The 18,992-nt window shown below is 37.7% G+C and overlaps 1 protein-coding gene across 2 annotated transcripts in view; it reads left to right on the plus strand.

Moving 5' to 3' along the window:
• Positions 1-2,372: 2,372 nt before the first annotated feature.
• Positions 2,373-18,992, plus strand: part of LOC306872698 (tripeptidyl-peptidase 2-like) — a 43,388-nt gene continuing 26,768 nt past the window's right edge. For both annotated transcript variants that reach the window (XM_079421449.1, XM_079421450.1), the window contains exons 1-11: positions 2,373-2,629; positions 3,710-3,838; positions 6,220-6,315; positions 6,428-6,532; positions 6,654-6,778; positions 7,512-7,675; positions 8,186-8,340; positions 11,561-11,637; positions 16,282-16,409; positions 17,841-18,089; positions 18,763-18,878. In XM_079421449.1, the coding sequence (XP_079277575.1) occupies positions 2,465-2,629; positions 3,710-3,838; positions 6,220-6,315; positions 6,428-6,532; positions 6,654-6,778; positions 7,512-7,675; positions 8,186-8,340; positions 11,561-11,637; positions 16,282-16,409; positions 17,841-18,089; positions 18,763-18,878 (1,509 nt within the window). In that variant the 5' untranslated portion in view covers positions 2,373-2,464. The remainder of the gene's footprint in view (positions 2,630-3,709; positions 3,839-6,219; positions 6,316-6,427; positions 6,533-6,653; positions 6,779-7,511; positions 7,676-8,185; positions 8,341-11,560; positions 11,638-16,281; positions 16,410-17,840; positions 18,090-18,762; positions 18,879-18,992) is intronic.

Raw genomic sequence — 18,992 nt, forward strand, 5'->3', positions numbered from 1 at the left:
CTCAGTGGGACAATATGACCATCTAGTGGTTGAACTGATGCTACCACACAACTCACGAGAACTTCACAATTCAACTTCACAGCATAGTTTTGCTTTCATTTATTTAGTTTAGAAAAATCCACACTGTAGTTACTGTTACTACTGTGCATACTAAACGCTGCCAGATCACCATATTCACTGTAAGTCTGTATATGTTTATACAAATATATGTTTATGTCAAATATTCCTAATGTCTTGACTATTTATGCATTGAATATTTCACCATCACTGGCACATTTTCTGTTCATGATAGCAATTTAGGCAATATTAAAAGACTATATTACCTCCAAAATGAAAATTCTGTCTTGTATACTCACCCTCATGCTAATCTAGACATTATCAAGCTCCGAGAATGATTCATAACAGTAGTGAAGTGACGTGAAGTGAAGTGACATTCAGCCAAGTATGGTGACCCATACTCGGAATTCGTGCTCTGCATTTAACCCATCCAACGTGCACACACACACAGCAGTGAACACACACACACACACACACAGCAGTGAACACACACCCGGAGCAGTGGGCATTTATGCTGCGGCGCCCGGGGAGCAGTTGGGGGTTTGGTGTCTTGCTCAAGGGCACCTCAGTCGTGGTATTGAGGGTGGAGAGAGCGCTGGACATTCACTCCCCCCACCTACAATCCCTGCCGGCCCGAGACTCAAACCCGCAACCTTTGGATTACGAGTCTGACTCTCTAACCATTAGGCCACGACTTCCCCCCACTCAGTAGTGCACTATATTCCCAATGTCCCGATGCAGCAGAACTGAATGAAGTACAACTGGAGTCATTGAAATATTGACATGCATTCATACTAAAAGGGAACATTCAACGTTCTCTCAAAGTTCTGTTGTTCCAGTAACTGTAATAGAAAGTTCATTTAGAGTTATCTGGTCTTTAACAATGTTCTCAAAACATTATAGTGTCAAAAACATTGTTTATACTTACAAAAAACATTATAAAAACATTATATGTTTTTTTTACAAATAAAACAAAAAAAACATGGTTCCTACTATAGTAAAAACCATGGTAATCACAAATTAACCATGGCTTTGCAGTACCTACCACTGTTTAACCATGATATTTGTAGTAAAACTGTGGTTATACAAATGGTACTCAATACGCCAAAAAACATGGTTTCTACAAATTTATTATAATGAGGTTAATTTTCGTAAGGGTTCTGAAACATTTCAATTGGACGTTTGTTTTTAAATGTTACTAGGCCTACTTGTTTCAGAACTTTCAGGAAACATTCAAAAGTAATGATTTCATATTGTTTGCAAAATTACAAAAATTCCCCCCTAATGTTTGAGTAAAACATTTAAAAAACGAACGTTTAATGGGAAAACTAGACAAACGTTCTCAGAACATATTTTTGTTAGCTGTGTATAAATGAGACTAATACAAGTGACCAAAAAGTTAAAATAATGAAAGTAATCCTGGAGCAGAATAGAATGGGAATGTGTCGTCACAGCGGCAATGCATTCTGGGAATTTAGGTAACGGGAGCTACAGCGGAGACAGGATAATATAGTGAATATAGACGTTGATATTATTTAATGTTTCTATTATCCTACTTAAGATCGCGTTGGAGTGGTTAAGGCTCACTTTACTTCATTTGCCATAGCCCTTTGCACAGCCGGTGTGAAAAACCTGCTTTTTTTAGCCTTAGAAAGCAGAAAGAGGTATTTCCTGCAGACATTAATAGATGCCGTAAGTTAGCCCTTATCAGTGTCTGCATGAAATACCTCTGCTTTTGATTAACGCTGTTGATACAGCAAGCGTTAATCATTCAACGCAATCTTAAGTTGAGTCACATAAACATAAAATAATAGCCTATATAATGTCTACATTCACACTCGGATGAAAGTTAAACTGAAACTCGGTAACAACTCAAATAAGATATGGCTTAATTTTGGGAAGTCGTGGCCTAATGGTTAGAGAGTCGGACTCGAAGAGACTTGCTTATTAGTCCGTTTTATTCTAAGAGTATGTAAGATGGTTTTCAAAAAATATTAATAGTAAACGGTGGGTTTTTTCTGTGGTGATTTGCATGTGTTTACACTGTGTGCTCCTGAGCCAGACCTAAAACATGGCGGAATCTGACGCGGCGTGACGTAGTTGCCAAACTCTATACTAGTAATGCTGGCAAAACAGTAGAGAACGGCTTTTTGTATAACTGTATTAAGGTTATTAAAGTTATTCGAATAGGTTACACGTTATAACATAAGTATTAAATATATAAATATTATGAACCCAAGAATTATGTACTAAACCAGAACGATACTGTGATGGAGTGGTGTATGTTGAGGGTGACTGAGATTGAGTGGTACTGTACCTTTAAGAGAGTCGCTCTCCTGTCGCGCACATTGTGTCGATACCGGTCCGCCGCTGTCGTGTTGTGTTTTCATTCTCGCTCTGTACCGTAATGTCTGCTCATTCCGCCGAAGACCCGTTCCCGTTCCACGGGCTGCTTCCGAAAAAAGAGACCGGCGCTGCTTCGTTCCTCACAAAATTCCCGGAGTACGATGGCCGAGGGGTGCTCATCGCGATCCTCGACACCGGGGTGGACCCAGGGGCCCCGGGCATGCAGGTAAATCGAGCCCGCGGCTGCGGTTCATCACTAGGCCGCAGTCGGTTTTCCTCCCGTTTAAGGGACCACAAATACTGGACGTTACCGGGACTCCGGTGTCATAATTCAACAAAGAAGCACTAACATATACGAAACAAATCAAGCTGAATAAAGCTGTTAAAAACATAAACTACACGTTTGAAAGGACAAGCTGTGTCATCCTCATCAATGGCTCTGACTTACAAAGGGAGTACCATGGTAATACCACAGTTTGTTTGGACTACCATGGTATTTCTAAGCAACATTAGATGACAAAATACCTTGATAATTGAATATAGTAACAATTTACTCAATTAGTTATCAAAGAACCATTGTATATGACACAGGCTGTGTTTCAAAATCTAGCGAGCTCCCTATAGAGACAGCAATACCGAAATGCTGTCTATGTAGGGAGCAACTAGTTAGTGCTGTCAAACGAGTAATTGCATCCAAAATAAAAGTTTTTGTTTACATAATATAAATGTGTGTACTGTGTATATTTATTATGTATATATAAAGACACACACACAGTATATATATTGAAAATGTTTACATGTATATATTTATATTATATATGAATATATTTAATATATAAACAACATTTTTTTTTTTTTTTTTAATATACAGGCATGTGTGTGTAAATATACTTAGTACACTACACACACATGATGTAAACAAAAACATTTATTTTGGATGCAATTAATCGTTTGACAGCACTAGTGTTTTGTGTGTTATAGTTAGTGTTCACCATGATGGTAGTGTTGTTATCTTGATCTGTAAGTGGACCCAGCAGCTCTCGCTCACCTGGCAGCCGTTATTCTACACTACTGAGGGGTTTATGTGATGTATGTGTCTTGTTTCTGTCTGTCCATCATCGTTTTTAACAGAAGAATGATCCTGTAAAGCTCATATGGCAACACTTTGGCTCATGTGAGCTGATTTGTGCACTCAAACACAGATCTTTTATCATATATACAGCCAAACGCATCCCCGCTGTGAATCTGATATGATTTGTCTGACTCCAGACTGATGCTGAACTGTATCTCATGCTCTTTCTTGTAGACTACGACAGACGGGAAACCCAAGATCGTGGACATCATTGACACGACGGGCAGCGGTGATGTGAACATGTCCAGTGTGGTGGAGGTTAAAGACGGGCTCGTGACCGGACTGACCGGACGCTCGCTCAGAGTAAGATTAAGGGGCATTCATCACAGTTCACACAAGCTTTCAGAGGCTCAGGTTACTAAAGCTATATCTGTGTGTGAACAGCACAATGATATGTTTGGGTCTTATATTTCACCCTAAAATCAAAAATAGAGGAAATAAGAGATGGTGTTATTCATTTAGAAAATGCAGCCTCTTTACATTGTGATGTTTATGATGATTCTCAATGCAAAAATACCTTCAAAGAAAATTTAAATGGCGTCAGCAGTGAATCCATTTTATCCAAAGCAAACTTGTATATGTGTTTAGATTGTGCTTTTGTACTCGAGCTTGTTACTCAGCATGAAAATGTCCAGGGAACCTGTCATGGTGTGAACAAACCAACCAATACACAAAATATAGATTTATTTTCTCCGGATGTTTTCATTGCTCTTATTTCTTAGTACAATATTATCTGTGGTGGAGCTGTAAATAAAATTATTTAAATTCCGCTTAAAATTATAAATCATACCTGCAAACTTGTCGCTTTTCGGCGACAATCGCCGCTTTTATTGTCAATTGGGTCATTCACGTGAATCGTGTAGAACCGGAGAGTTTTTTTTGGGGGGGGGGGGGGGGGGGGGGGGGGTCTTGCGTTAATTGACATCTGGGCCGATCGGAATCTCTACTGAGCTCGCGCCTGTCAAGAGAGGGAGGTGGGGGTGGGCTTGCGTGCCATGTAGGCCATTATTGGACAATTCTTATAAATGACATTTTTTCTGGACCAATCGGAATCTCAGGTGCTCTGCCCTGAGTTCTGGCTACTACTCCAATTCTGAGCTACCCTGATTAACGACACGTTGTGGAGGTTGTCGTGTGCGCAGCAGTCATTCAAGTCAGCTGGATGTAGCCCTACTTTTAAAGCGTTTTTGATGTGTTGATGTGGGTAGATGTGACTGTTTAGACAACAGCTGATGCGAGAGTAATACAGTGTAACAAAGCAATTTGACGTCTTGTTGCATTGGATGCGCCGCATTACTTGTAAACAATGTCTATTTAGAATCTGGCGACCGTGCAAGGCTAATGCGTTCACAGTGTCGGCGTCGCCCATTCTGCACCCCCCCCCCCCCCCAAACACTGTCACCTTTTTTTCTCTGAGTTTGCAGGTCTGATAATTACAACAAAGATTACCATGATGTACAAATAATGTAAATAATGTAGTTTTTGGCCCTTTAAAAAAATAAATAGAAATGTAGAGAGTTTTTTGCCATTTGAGAGTGTCATGAAAAATAGAATAAATCTAAAATAAAAACATATACATACACACAAACACATTTTTGTCTCATATTTACATCATGTAGTTAAGCAATATCACACGAGTGCAAATGTGATCCTAATCTTATACAGCAGTTCAGTAAATAAGAAGTTAATGGTGTTTTATTTTAGACACAATGTTGTCTGTTTTGCTCAATTTTGCCAACGACAAAGCAGAACTGTTCGTCTCCAAGCAACACACAACTGCATTTAATTTCTTAATCCACATTTTGAATGAATCGGGTGAATCATTAGGCTCGTTGGCACAGATCAAACGCATCGCAGAGTCATCTGCTCTCTAATCACTCTCCCGCTGCTTTGATGACACACACCGATCGATCTGATTCTGATGATCCGCTTCAAGTCAAACAAGCCTAATGATTCAATTCATAAAGAACCATTTACTTCACTCCTGAATGAATCAGCCATTTGAACGAATCAAATGAATCAATAAATGACTCGATGACTTAATCATTAAGACATTTACCACCACCTACTGGCAGTTTTAGTTTATTATTTAGAGGATCATTTCATTAAAGAAATATTTTAATATTTCCATAGTAATAATAATAATAAAAATGATTAAAGATATAGTTCACCCACCCCAAAATTTAAATTTTGTCATCATTTACTCACCCTCAGGGTCCAAAAGAGTATATGTAATAAATTTTATGTTGAATCAAACTAAATATTTCTTGCTGAAGCTACTTTTTGTAACGTCTGTTTTACACAACAATGAAAATCTTTCATTGATGCTTTACACAACAATGACTTTAAATTATTGGGAGTAATTTCTCAGCCAAATTTGATGTGCGATTAATTTGCGATTAATTATATGCGATTAATTAATCACCACATCATGTAATTAATTAGATAAAAAAAATTAATCGCTTACCAGCCCTAATATATATATTTATGTGTGTGTGTGTGTATATACATTTATATTTAATAAAAAAAATGACTATATTTTATAAAAATATCTCTTTATATTGGGATGAAATATGAATCAGACCTGTTCTCCACAGGCTTTGTGAGCTTCACTCCTCTATATTTATTTTAATAACCAGACCGTAGTGTTTCAGTAGCACTAAAGGTTTCCCGTTTCTCTTCAGATTCCTGATGCTTGGGTGAATCCGTCTGGAAAATATCACATTGGAATAAAGAACGGTTATGATTTTTTCCCTAAAGCTCTCAAAGAGAGAATACAGGTAACTTGATTATTTGACAGCTCTGATGTTATATGCACAAGTCGACTTCAAACAAATGCACATTTTGGCTTGTTTATGTTTATTCATAATAACTCCATGTCTGGTGGTTCAGAAAGAGCGTAAGGAGAAGCTGTGGGATCCGGCACACAGAGCAGCTCTCGCTGAGGCCAGTCGCAGGATAGAAGAGTTTGACCAGACTCACCCAAACCCATCACAGGTCAGCCTGCATGTGTGAATAAAAATAAAAACATGACAAAATAAGCTGTTATCGTACGATGCTTGCTGATTGTTTTGCATGTTGAACATGGCTTAAAATAAATGTGTGTTTGTGTTGTCAGATGGAGAAGCTGCAGAAGGAGGAGCTACAGTGTCACGTGGAGCTTTTAGGAACCCTGGAGAAGAAGTACAGTGATCCAGGGCCGGTTTATGACTGTATATTGTGGCACGATGGCGTCACGTGGAGGTCAGAGCATTTCCAATAAAACCACCAGCTTTAAAGGAATAGTTCACTCAAAAATTAAAATGTAGATGAGTTTGTTTCTTCATCAGGTTTGTAGAAATGTCTCTGCATCAGTGTCTCAGCAATGGATGCTCTGCAGTGAATGGGTGCCGTCAGAATGAGAGTCCAAACAGCTGATAAAAACATCACAATAATCCACACCACTCCAGTCCATCAGTTAACATCTGGAGAAGACTAAAGCTGAAACAAATCCAGCATTAAGATGTTTTTAACTCAAATATGAGTCCATAATAACGCTTCCTCCAGTGAAAAAGTGTTCTGGTCTGAATCAGGAGAGAAATCTGCACAGATGCCAAAACAGTCCAGAAGAGCTCTAAACAAATATGATGTGAGAGACAACAGGAGATGCACTTTTTCACTGGAGGAAGCGTTATTATGGACTCATATTTGAGTTAAAAACATCTTAATGCTGGATTTGTTTCAGCTTTAGTCTTCTCCAGATGTTAACTGATGGACTGGAGTGGTGTGGATTATTGTGATGTTTTTATCAGCTGTTTGGACTCTCATTCTGACGGCACCCATTCACTGCAGAGCATCCATTGCTGAGACACTGATGCAGAGACATTTCTACAAACCTGATGAAGAAACAAACTCATCCTGATCTTGGATGGTCTGAGGGTGAGGATATTTTCAGTGCATTAGTGAGATGATTGTGTGTGTTTATGGTGTGTGTCAGGGCTGTGGTGGACACTTCTGAGACCGGAGACCTGTCGTCTTGCACCATCCTGAGCTCTTATCGAGAGAGACAGGAATATGCCACATTGGGATACGCCGAGATGCTCAATTACTCCATAAACATCTATGACGAGGGAAACACTCTGTGTATCGTCACCAGCGGAGGTGAGACTGATGATAATAATAATATGTGTCCCTGCAGCACAGAAGCAGTCATGAGTAACACAGGTATATTTGTAGCGATAGCCAACAATACATTGTATGGATCAAAATTATACATTTTTCTTTTGACAAAAATCATTAGGATATTAAGTAAAGATCACGTTCCATGAAGATATTTTGTAAATTTCTTAACGTAAATATATCAAAACTTAATTTTTGATTAGTAATATGCATTGCTAAGAACTTCACTTGAACAACTTTAAAGCTGATTTTCTCAATATTTAGATTTTTTTGCACCCTCAGATTTCAAATAGTTGCATCTCATCCAAATATTGTCCTGTCCTAACAAACCATACATCAATGGAAAGATTATTTATTCAGCTTTCACATGATGCATAAATCTCAAAATCAGAAAATTGACCCTTATGACTGGTTTTGTGGTTCAGGGTTGCACATGTATATTGTAAATGTATATCATTGAGAGGCTTTTCACTGATCAGCGTGTGTTTGCAGGAGCTCATGGGACGCATGTGGCCAGCATCGCAGCGGGTCACTTCCCCGATGAACCCGAGCGGAACGGAGTCGCTCCAGGAGCTCAGATCCTGGCTGTGAAGATCGGAGACACACGCCTCAGCACAATGGAGACGGGAACCGGCCTCATACGAGCTGTAAGACATCAACACTCACTCACTGACACATCATTTTAGGAACTACCGTATTGACCCGAATACAAGACGACCCTAATTATAAGACAATTTGGAAAAAGCCTTTTTGAAAACCAAATCTTGTATTTTATTAAGATTTTTTTTTCTTAAATTATTTTCATATTGCATATTTTTTCCTATTTTAATTTTTATTTTTGAATGCATGGTAAATACTGGTAAAATGTACCAACAATCACATTTAAAAAATATACACTTTTTTTTGATACACCTGTAACGTAATAACAACGTAATATTAATATGTAATTTAAAGAAATAGTTTAATTTAGCTCAAAGGCAATCATTTATGACTTTATAGGGATTTGAACAGAATCAGTGTTACGGCGATTCACTGAACGAGCCGTATGACAAACTCTGCACTGGATATTAAAATCCCAAATATAGTGAAAACACTATTAGACAGCACAGTAACTAGATCGGCAGATTAAGACATTAACTTGTGAGCAGAAAACACAAGATACTTCTCTTTTCAATATAAATCAGATTTTATTTATATAAACCTAAGACATAAACTAATCTAAGTAACACATGAACACAAGCATTCACACATTCACACGTTGCAGAAAGTGAGGAAAGGATGAGTTTAAGAGAATGGAAATGTGAAATCCCAAGATTACAGCAATATGTTCAATTGCATAGACCTGAACAACCATCAATCACTTATTTAACCCTCGCTTTGAGTTTCTCAATGAGGCTAAAATTAGTATTAAATGCAGCTGATTCAGTTAGAACCTGGAGGTGTTACTTGCTTGCTTTGCCTGTGTTAAGGGGTTTCCTTTGTGTCTGATTGGTTGAGAGTTCAGTAGTCTTTGAAGTGAGGTCTTGGGCGTTGGATGAGGAGTTGGTCTGGTCGAAGTTTGAAGGAGTGCAGTCGGAGCTGGACTTTGTAGCAAACTTACATTAGAACACGAAACTCCACAGAAAGAAAATAAACTAAAGTAAACGAATAAAAATAAAAGGATGTAATGAGACTAGGTTGATTTTCTTCTCATTATGGTAGCAGCTGGCACGTGGGCCAGAGCTCGCTCAAAGAGAAGCACGCGGTGGCAAAAGAGAAGAAGAGCAGAGAGAGTGACTAAGAGAGCATTTTTACGAAGAAGAGTAAGAGAGAGTTTGATGGTGTCCTGAGTTTTTAAACTCAGCTTTCAGACCGTCCCATCTGGACGTCTTGACCAATTAGATACTGTCCTTGCTCGGGGTATTGCTTTGTTTCTCCACCCCAATAATAAATCTTGTTATCTGTTCAGTCAGAGGTCCGAACTATACAGGCTCTTGCAAAGTATACCTTTTGAACATGATTTCTATAACAAGACTATGATGCATTCGACAAAGAATTGATTGGAAGAAACATTTAAAGCATGATTTTTCACACTCATACATACCAAACACGCATCTGAATCCTTCAGCTATTCAATAGTGATAAAAAAACATGCATAATATTTGAGTAAAGCATGATAATCTAATGTGTAGTTTACAAACATAATATAGGTTATTTCTATGCAGAGAAATAACTTGTATGTCCTTTTAAGATGTAGTACATGTGAACAGATTGTCTCTATGAACGAAGGACTTCAGTCGGGTTCTTTGTCTTCTGTGTGGAGACCCCCCCCAAGACAGTCTGTAGCTCGTGATTTTCTATCACAGGTTTACATGTGACCATCAGTCTTGATTACTTGCAACAAATTTGACAGTCTTTTCCTGAATTGGAATTATCTATAAGTGTTCTTTTGTCTCAAGGTTGTAAGCTATTCTGTGAAAGAGGCTTGCTGGTTAGGAGCCAGGAATCCGATTTATGACGTTGTCCTGTTACAGCTTTGAAGCCTCTCTGCGTTCCAGCTCCTCAGGTTTCAATGTTCTGATGCTACTTAAATTCGTCTGATTCGGTCTCTGATATCTTACACACCATAAAAATAACGGTAGCCCATCTGAATTATATAAGATTTAGGCTATCCATCTCATAGTAGCCTAGCAACACTTCATTATCAGTAGAAGTGAAATCTTATTGTAGCTTTCTTATCTGGGTTCTGTCTTCCGTTTTAAAATCACTTACAGAGGAAGTTTGTTGCCATCAGACTAGCATGACTCATGCTGCTGCAAGCTTTTCTTTTTCTTTTGTGTTCAATCGCGATCTTCTAACATCATTATAACATGCATTACATTACGGATTTCTTGGCACACTCGTTTTATGTGTATCTGGCGCCACCTATTGTTGTGGGTGTATTATTAATAATATAATAATAATTCATTTCATTTATATAGCACTTTTCTTATTGACATGTCAAAGTCTAGACCCTGAATATAAGACGACTGTTTTTTTTGTATTTGGGTCAATACGGTATTTAAACTCTGAAATCAAGGCTATTATAGGATTATTTATAAACTTTTATAACTTTTTTTTTTTTTACTCTTCAGGTTTCGTTGTAGTTTGAGACTTTTTCTTTTTTTAATTTAATTTTTTTTTTTTTAATAAAAGTAAAAAATATAACCTTGAAGTTATTTTCAGCTGCCAAAAGCAACATTTCTAATTTTCATTAATTTTTCATCTAATATTTGTTTTATTTTATTTCAGCTTTATTTCAATTAATAAAGCAATTGTTTATAGTTTGTTTACTATAATAACGCTTAAATCACACCAAAAATGCCTGAATGTCACTCACTAGATACAAAATATCAAATCAAGTGTTATTTTTTAGCATATGTTATAATTTATTTTATATCGTTTGGTAGTGAGTGTTTTGAAAGGTGCCTATAAATAAACACTTTATTTATGTATGTATTTATTTGTATGATGTTGATAGTTAATCATGCTGGATGTTATGGACCAAAAATGATATCTCTGTATATTTTTGCTGAATACTTGTGATACATGATATATAAATCTGAATTTTCTACAAAGTGGGCTAAATGTTTAGTTTTACAAAACCCTGTTACAATTGCCTTTTTGCTATTACTGCTCTCATAAAATTAAAATGACATGTTACATATCAAATTTAATGTCCAACAACAAATATTATAACAAAATGTAGATTTTAGTCAGAATTATTTAGCTCCATTTTATTGTACTCCAATAAATTATGCAGTCTGCTTCTTGAAAGCACTGTTTTGTGTGCTATTTTTATTTAGATGCGTGTGCAACATCAATGTAATGATATATCTCTGTTTGCAGATGATTGAAGTCATAAACTATAAGTGTGATCTTGTGAACTACAGTTACGGGGAGGCGACGCATTGGCCGAACTCAGGGTGAGTCTCTCACTGCGCTTCTGATGACATTAGACGTGCAAAATACACAGATGAAGTCAAGTCACATGTATTTCTGTAGCTTTTATTCTCATCCGAAAGCGTCACTGCAAAGTTGAGTAGTCGGAGTTGAGTAAAAGCACTTGTTTACTTGCATGGAGCATGACATTATGATATAGGGCTGAGCGCTATATCGAGTTTATACGGTATATTGATATATTTTTATGAGGCAATGCTGTTTATATCGATATACAGTAGTTTGATACGAGTGCATCTGATAAATATCTAGCGGAGGACACAGACTGAGCTGCTGTGGAGAAAGTGCATGATACAGTTCTGGGGTCGACAATATAAATGGCCCGGACGTACTTTTAAAACCGTCAGGGCCACCAGATCGCTCCAACCACTAGCCCGGTGGGGCCAGTAAAAAATAATGCCTCGATTAAAAATAAGTCTAATTTCACATTAATTACCTGTGGTTCTGTGTTTTGATTTCTGTTAAATCGTCTCGGTAACCACCGCTAACACGTTACGTAATCCCGACAGCCTTACAGATGCGCTCCGTCTGCACCGCCTTGCTCGCTCCCGCGGTTACGCGCGCAAACTGCACACTGCTGCTCAGCACCTACCTATAGCTACTATTAAGCTAGGCTACATGTTTCTGAAACCCCCATCACCCGGCCAAACGCCGGGTAAAAAAGAGAAGGCAAGGAAGAGAAAATCACCAGAGGAATTGAGGGAAAGCGAAAGGGAATACGAAAAGAAAAGGCAGAGATAGTTTCAGCCCCAGTGGCGAGACCGCTGGAATTGGCTGGGCTTAGGGTGTGCGATATGACGATTCTTGATGGTGGACGATAAAAATGTCTCCACGATCTGCTTTTGAAGAAATATGGTAGTATCGTGCTACAGCACACATGATCAAATACAGTTCTGGTCTCCGTCTCTATATACTGTACAACACGACATACAGCAGTAGAGTTACTCTGACAGGACACTGCACTTATTCGCGATCGCAGAAGTACATTATTTGCACACAAGCCTTGCTGGTTAAATGTTTAATTCACGCGCTGGTCTGACGTGCGCTTTTTCTGAGCGCATACACCTGAAGCACACACACTAAAAAGCCTGTCTAACAGCGCCTGATTACTCAACTAAGTTATCTTTTGCGCTAATACTGTCAAAACACACAAGGTTTACATACAGACTCAGTTGGTTATCTCTAAAATGAAAGTAAATAGTTAAGAGAGAAACAGATGAGTGCCTGTATATTAGATGCGTGCAGCTCTTAAAGGGACAGGACACTAAACATGCTGTCGACTGTCATTAAAGGGATAGTTCACCCTAAAATGTAATTTCTGTCATTATTTACTCACTCACATGTTTCCCAAACCTCTATTAATTTCTTGTGCTGAACCCAAAAGAAGATATTTTGAAGAATGAGGGTAACCAAACAGTTGCTGGTCTACATTGGCTTTGATAGAAAGAACAATCCTATGGAAGTCACTGAGGACCAGCAACTGATTGGTTTTCCACCTTCTTCAAAATAGCATTTATGTTCAGCAGAAGAAAGAAACTCATTCAGGTTTAAAACAACTTTTGAGTAAATGATGGTATAAAAATAAAACATTATGACAGAATTGACAGACAGAATATTTATTTTTGGGGGAACTATTAATTTAACGTTAACAAAACAACAAAACAGAGAAAAATCACTCTCTATTCTTGACTGAAAAACTTTAATACAGTTGCTTTAGGAATCAGTCTATCTAGTGTTTTATTTGTATATTTGTTCATTCAATTTCATTGAATGCTCTGCTAAATACACCTATTGTACCTGAAAATAAAGCACTGTTTGTTTTATTTGTATATTATGTGTATTTGTAATGTGTATCTCTGTTCCTATTTTTTAATAACAAAGATAGAATGATGACAGATTTTTATCTTCGCCCACTTTGGCCTAAATATCTGTCATGTCTTTTTTTTTTTTTTTTTTTTGTTACCTTGAAAGGCTTTGTCTTTCTAGTTTGGCTGTAATGCTCACACAACTTGTAAAACCAACATGACAAAGAATCGTGATAAAATCGCGAATCGTGATATTTCTAAAAAAAAACGTGATATATTTTTCCCATATCGCCCACCCCTAGCTGGGCTACGATCAAGAAAAAAAAGAGGTTTACTGTGAGCTCTGCAGATCAATGCCCACATATGCAGACAAGTAAGTTAGAGAAAAGTTAACGTGTATGAAACCTATGGTATGAACATAATATAATGAATTGCTGTGTGACTACGGAGAATGAATCCTATGCAATAGGTTTATTTGCACTTGTTTCATGTTTTTGCACAGTTTTGCTGCACTTTGCACTAAACCTACCTTAAAAAAAATAAATGCTATTCATGTTGTTCAAGCAAACTGTTCTTTTTCGTGATTATTGGGATCAATACCCGACGCGTTGACCTGGGCCAGTGGCAAATTTCCCTCATTGTCTACCCCTGCAGTGTTTGTTCTAATCATGTGACAAGCTTTATATGAAGGGCTTTAAAAACTGGTAAGATATGGTATAGTTTATAGTTTGGTGTAGTTTAAGACGCTACTCGCGCTGTTTAATGTGTTTGAGATGAGATGCTGTTTTCCTAAATGCATAACTTATATTTCACAGAAACAAGTAAGTGTATTTGTATGATATAAAGTGACTAATGGGGTAATCAAAATTTTAATTTTTAGTTTAGTGAATTTAACTTCTGCTTTAAGGGGAGACATTGCAGACAAAAACATGCACCTGTCGATTTTGGGCTTTATGGTTTTTCATAAAATGTTTGTCAGACTAGTGGAAAGAAGACATTCAAAAGACACTGTTAAGTGTTTCGTTTATAGCACTTTATCTATTTGTGTCAATACATATACACTCACCTAAAGGATTATTAGGAACACCTGTTCAATTTCTCATTAATGCAATTATCTAATCAACCAATCACATGGCAGTTGCTTCAATGCATTTAGGGGTGTGGTCCTGGTCAAGACAATCTCCTGAACTCCAAACTGAATGTCAGAATGGGAAAGAAAGGCGATTTAAGCAATTTTGAGCGTGGCATGGTTGTTGTGCCAGACGGGCCGGTCTGAGTATTTCACAATCTGCTCAGTTACTGGGATTTTCACGCACAACCATTTCTAGGGTTTACAAAGAATGGTGTGAAAAGGGAAAAACATCCAGTATGCGGCAGTCCTGTGGGCGAAAATGCCTTGTTGATGCTAGAGGTCAGAGGAGAATGGGCCGACTGATTCAAGCTGATAGAAGAGCAACTTTGACTGAAATAACCACTCGTTACAACCGAGGTATGCAGCAAAGCATTTGTGAAGCCACAACACACACAACCTTGAGGCGGATGGGCTACAACAGCAGAAGACCCCACCGGGTACCACTCATCTCCACTACAAATAGGAAAAAGAGGCTACAATTTGCACGAGCTCACCAAAATTGGACGGTTGAAGACTGGAAAAATGTTGCCTGGTCTGATGAGTCTCGATTTCTGTTGAGACATTCAGATGGTAGAGTCAGAATTTGGCGTAAACAGAATGAGAACATGGCTCCATCATGCCTTGTTACCACTGTGCAGGCTGGTGGTGGTGGTGTAATGGTGTGGGGGATGTTTTCTTGGCACACTTTAGGCCCCTTAGTGCCAATTGGGCATCGTTTAAATGCCACGGCCTACCTGAGCATTGTTTCTGACCATGTCCATCCCTTTATGACCATCCCACAAATCTCCATCAACTGCAAGATGCTATCCTATCAATATGGGCCAACATTTCTAAAGAATGCTTTCAGCACCTTGTTGAATCAATGCCACGTAGAATTAAGGCAGTTCTGAAGGCGAAAGGGGGTCAAACACAGTATTAGTATGGTGTTCCTAATAATCCTTTAGGTGAGTGTACATATTTTTAAAGTCCGTTTTCTCAAAATGAGTTTTTTTTTCTCCTACACCGAGCCATAAATCTCCACATCAGTAGCACTTATACACACTGAACTTTACATTTTTATTCCTATAGTCTATATCCTGAAGGTTTTTACAGAGGGATTTGTCTATATACAATTTGCTTAATTACATACATCTTAATCCCCCCAAAATTGTGAAAATAGTGTTTTCTGTCAGTTCTAAGCATTTTCTGAATTATGGAGTGACAAAAATGAGATACCCAAAATTCCCTCTGTAAAAACTTTTGACACTAATATGTAAAAAAAAAAAAATTAATCAGAATTTTGAAACTGACGTCATCCAGTGTTTAGATTTTTGTACTAGAAATGTATTCAAATTAGTGCATATTTCATTAAATAATGCCTCATTTGCATATCTAAACCTAACATTTTAGAAACCTTGTAATATAAAAAATGTTTGCAATTATCACTGTAATCGATCAGCTGGGTAAATAAGGCAATTAGTTTTTTAGATTGCAATGTTAGAATGTAATGTGATTTTAACCCTTTTTTGCAAATAATATATGCCTACATGGTTTCATTCACTTTATTGGTTTAATCCAAATACAAAAATGTAGAAAATATCTAGATATATACACCGCAAATCAGCCAAAAAATACTGAGAAATGAGTTTTTGCTCATATCGCCCAGCCCTCTGATCCACGTCTGTGTTCTTCAGGAGAATCTGTGAGGTCATCATGGAGGCCGTCCAGAAGTATAATGTGTTGTTTGTGTCGAGCGCTGGGAATAACGGCCCGTGTCTGTCCACCGTGGGCTGCCCCGGAGGAACCACCAGCAGTGTGATCGGTAACGACCTAAAACTCACTCCTTCAGTTCAGATCATGATTGTGTTTACATACAATATTGCCTTGTACACAAAACAAGCCATGACAAGAAATATGAACAATAACAAACTGATTTGCAGACAAAAAATAAATGTTTAATTAATTTGTTCCATTGTTTTAGTTAAATCATGGCAACAAATTAAGAATTTTTACCTTCACTTTAGTAAAGTGGGGCAACATTGTTCTACGATTTACTAAATTAAATGAACAAATTAGTACAACTTGGCCACATTTTACTGAAACAAGGGAACATGTTAGTACAAAGTGGCCACAATTTAATACAATGAGAGAACTATTTAATACAGCATGGCCACTATTTACTAAAACAAGGGGACAAATTAATTTGACACAGCCATGATTTACCTAAAAAGAGGGAACAAATTCTTAGTTTGTGGCCTCTATTTACAAAAATGAGGTATGAAATCATTAAACATGGCTTCAGTTTAATAAAACGAGGGGACAAATTAGTGTGATATAGCTACGATTTAACAAAACAGGTATAATGTGGCCAGAATTTAGTAAAACGAGGGGACAAATTAATACAGTTTGGCTACAGTTAGTACAATGAGAGAACTATTTAATACAGCATGGCCACTAAACAAGGGGACAAATTAATGCAACATGGCCATGATTTACCTATAAACAGGGAACAAATTATTAATTTGTGGCCTTTATTGACTAAAACAAAGGAATGAATTAGTATGATATAGCCACAGTTGACCAAAACAAGGGAACATATGCGTGTATAAAATAGACATTTATCATGTGCGTATGTATGTGTGTGTGTGTGTGTGTATATATATATATATATAACATCAGATCACTCCACCTTGGTATTTTGATCCAAATGTCCAATTACTTCAGGTATAAATGAATTCTTATAGATGTTTCTCTCTGCCCTGGGCATTAAATAACGTCTTCGAGAAAACAATAAGACAAACTGATCATTCAAAAATGAGTAGCATCTTTCAAAATATTTTATATATATATATATATATATATATATATATATATATATATATATATATATATATATATATATATATATATATATATATATTAGTATAGTAAAATAAATATATACTGTATGTGTGTGTATTTATATATACATAATAAATGTACACAGTATGCATACATATATTATGTAAACAAAACTATTATTTTGGATGCGATTAATCGTTTGACAGCACTAGTATTTTTCTGTTTAGAGTTCTAGTGCCCGTACCAGGATGTTATATTATAGATCAGCATACTTTCCACCAAGAACATGTAGACGATCTCCAGAATGTTCTGGCTCACACCACATATTTACTTGATACCTGGATGACTTTTAATGACTTTTAACCACATCATTCAGTCAGAAAGCACTGGTTTGATGGTTCCTGATGTGCAGGTGTGGGTGCGTACGTCACGCCGGACATGATGGTGGCCGAGTACTCGCTGAGAGAGAAGCTTCCTCCGAACCAGTACACATGGTCATCCCGTGGCCCCAGCACAGACGGGGCCCTGGGGGTCAGCATCAGTGCCCCCGGCGGAGCCATTGCCTCCGTGCCCAACTGGACGCTCCGCGGCACGCAGCTGATGAACGGCACCTCCATGTCCTCTCCCAACGCCTGCGGAGGAATCGCTCTGGTGCTCTCAGGTACAGATGCACTTCAGCCCGTTTCAACCAGAAATATCCAGCTCATTCAGAATTTTGTTGATAATGATATTAGTAGGGCTTCGACGATAAATCGATGCATAAAGATTCGTAGATGGACTCTGAGATCTTCCAAATGCATCACGATTCTCCCTGAAATCGATTCTGAGCAGTGTTGCCAACTTGTTGCTAAATTTGTGTCCCTGCAGCACAGAAGCAGTCATGAGTAGCACAGGTATATCTGTAGCAATAGACAACAATACATTGTATGGATCAAAATTATACATTTCTCTTTTATGCCAAAAATCATTAGGATATTAAGATCATGTTCCATGAAGATATTTAGTAAATTTCCTATCGTAAATATATCAAAACTTCATTTTTGATTAGTAATATGCATTGCTAAGAACTTCATTTGAACAACTTTAAAGGAGATTTTCTCAATATTTAGATTTTTTTGCTCCCTCAGATTCCAGATTTTCAAATAGTTGTATCTCAGCCAAATATTGTCCGATCATAACAAACCATACATCAATGGAAAGATTATTTATTCAGCTTTTGGATGATGTAGAAATCTCAATTTGTGATCCCTTATGACTGGTTTTGTGGTCCAGGGTCACATATTGTCCTAGACATACATTTGTGCTCTTATTACTGATTTGTGTGTGTTTGTCAGGTCTGAAGCAGAACGGCGTGCGGCCCACAGTGCCGGTGGTGCGCAGGGCTCTGGAGAACACGGCTCTGAAAGTGGAGGACATAGAGGTGTTTGCACAGGGCCACGGCATCATTCAGGTACTGAGGAGCGGAGCAGTGAGGCAGGCTCATTATGCATGCATTCTTATTAAGCATGCATTCTCAGCGATGCTCATTATGCATGCATTCGTGTGTTCATGACTGTCTTTGTGT

Source organism: Barbus barbus (genome assembly GCF_936440315.1).
Source record: "Barbus barbus genome assembly, chromosome: 7".
Lineage (NCBI taxonomy): Eukaryota > Metazoa > Chordata > Actinopteri > Cypriniformes > Cyprinidae > Barbus > Barbus barbus.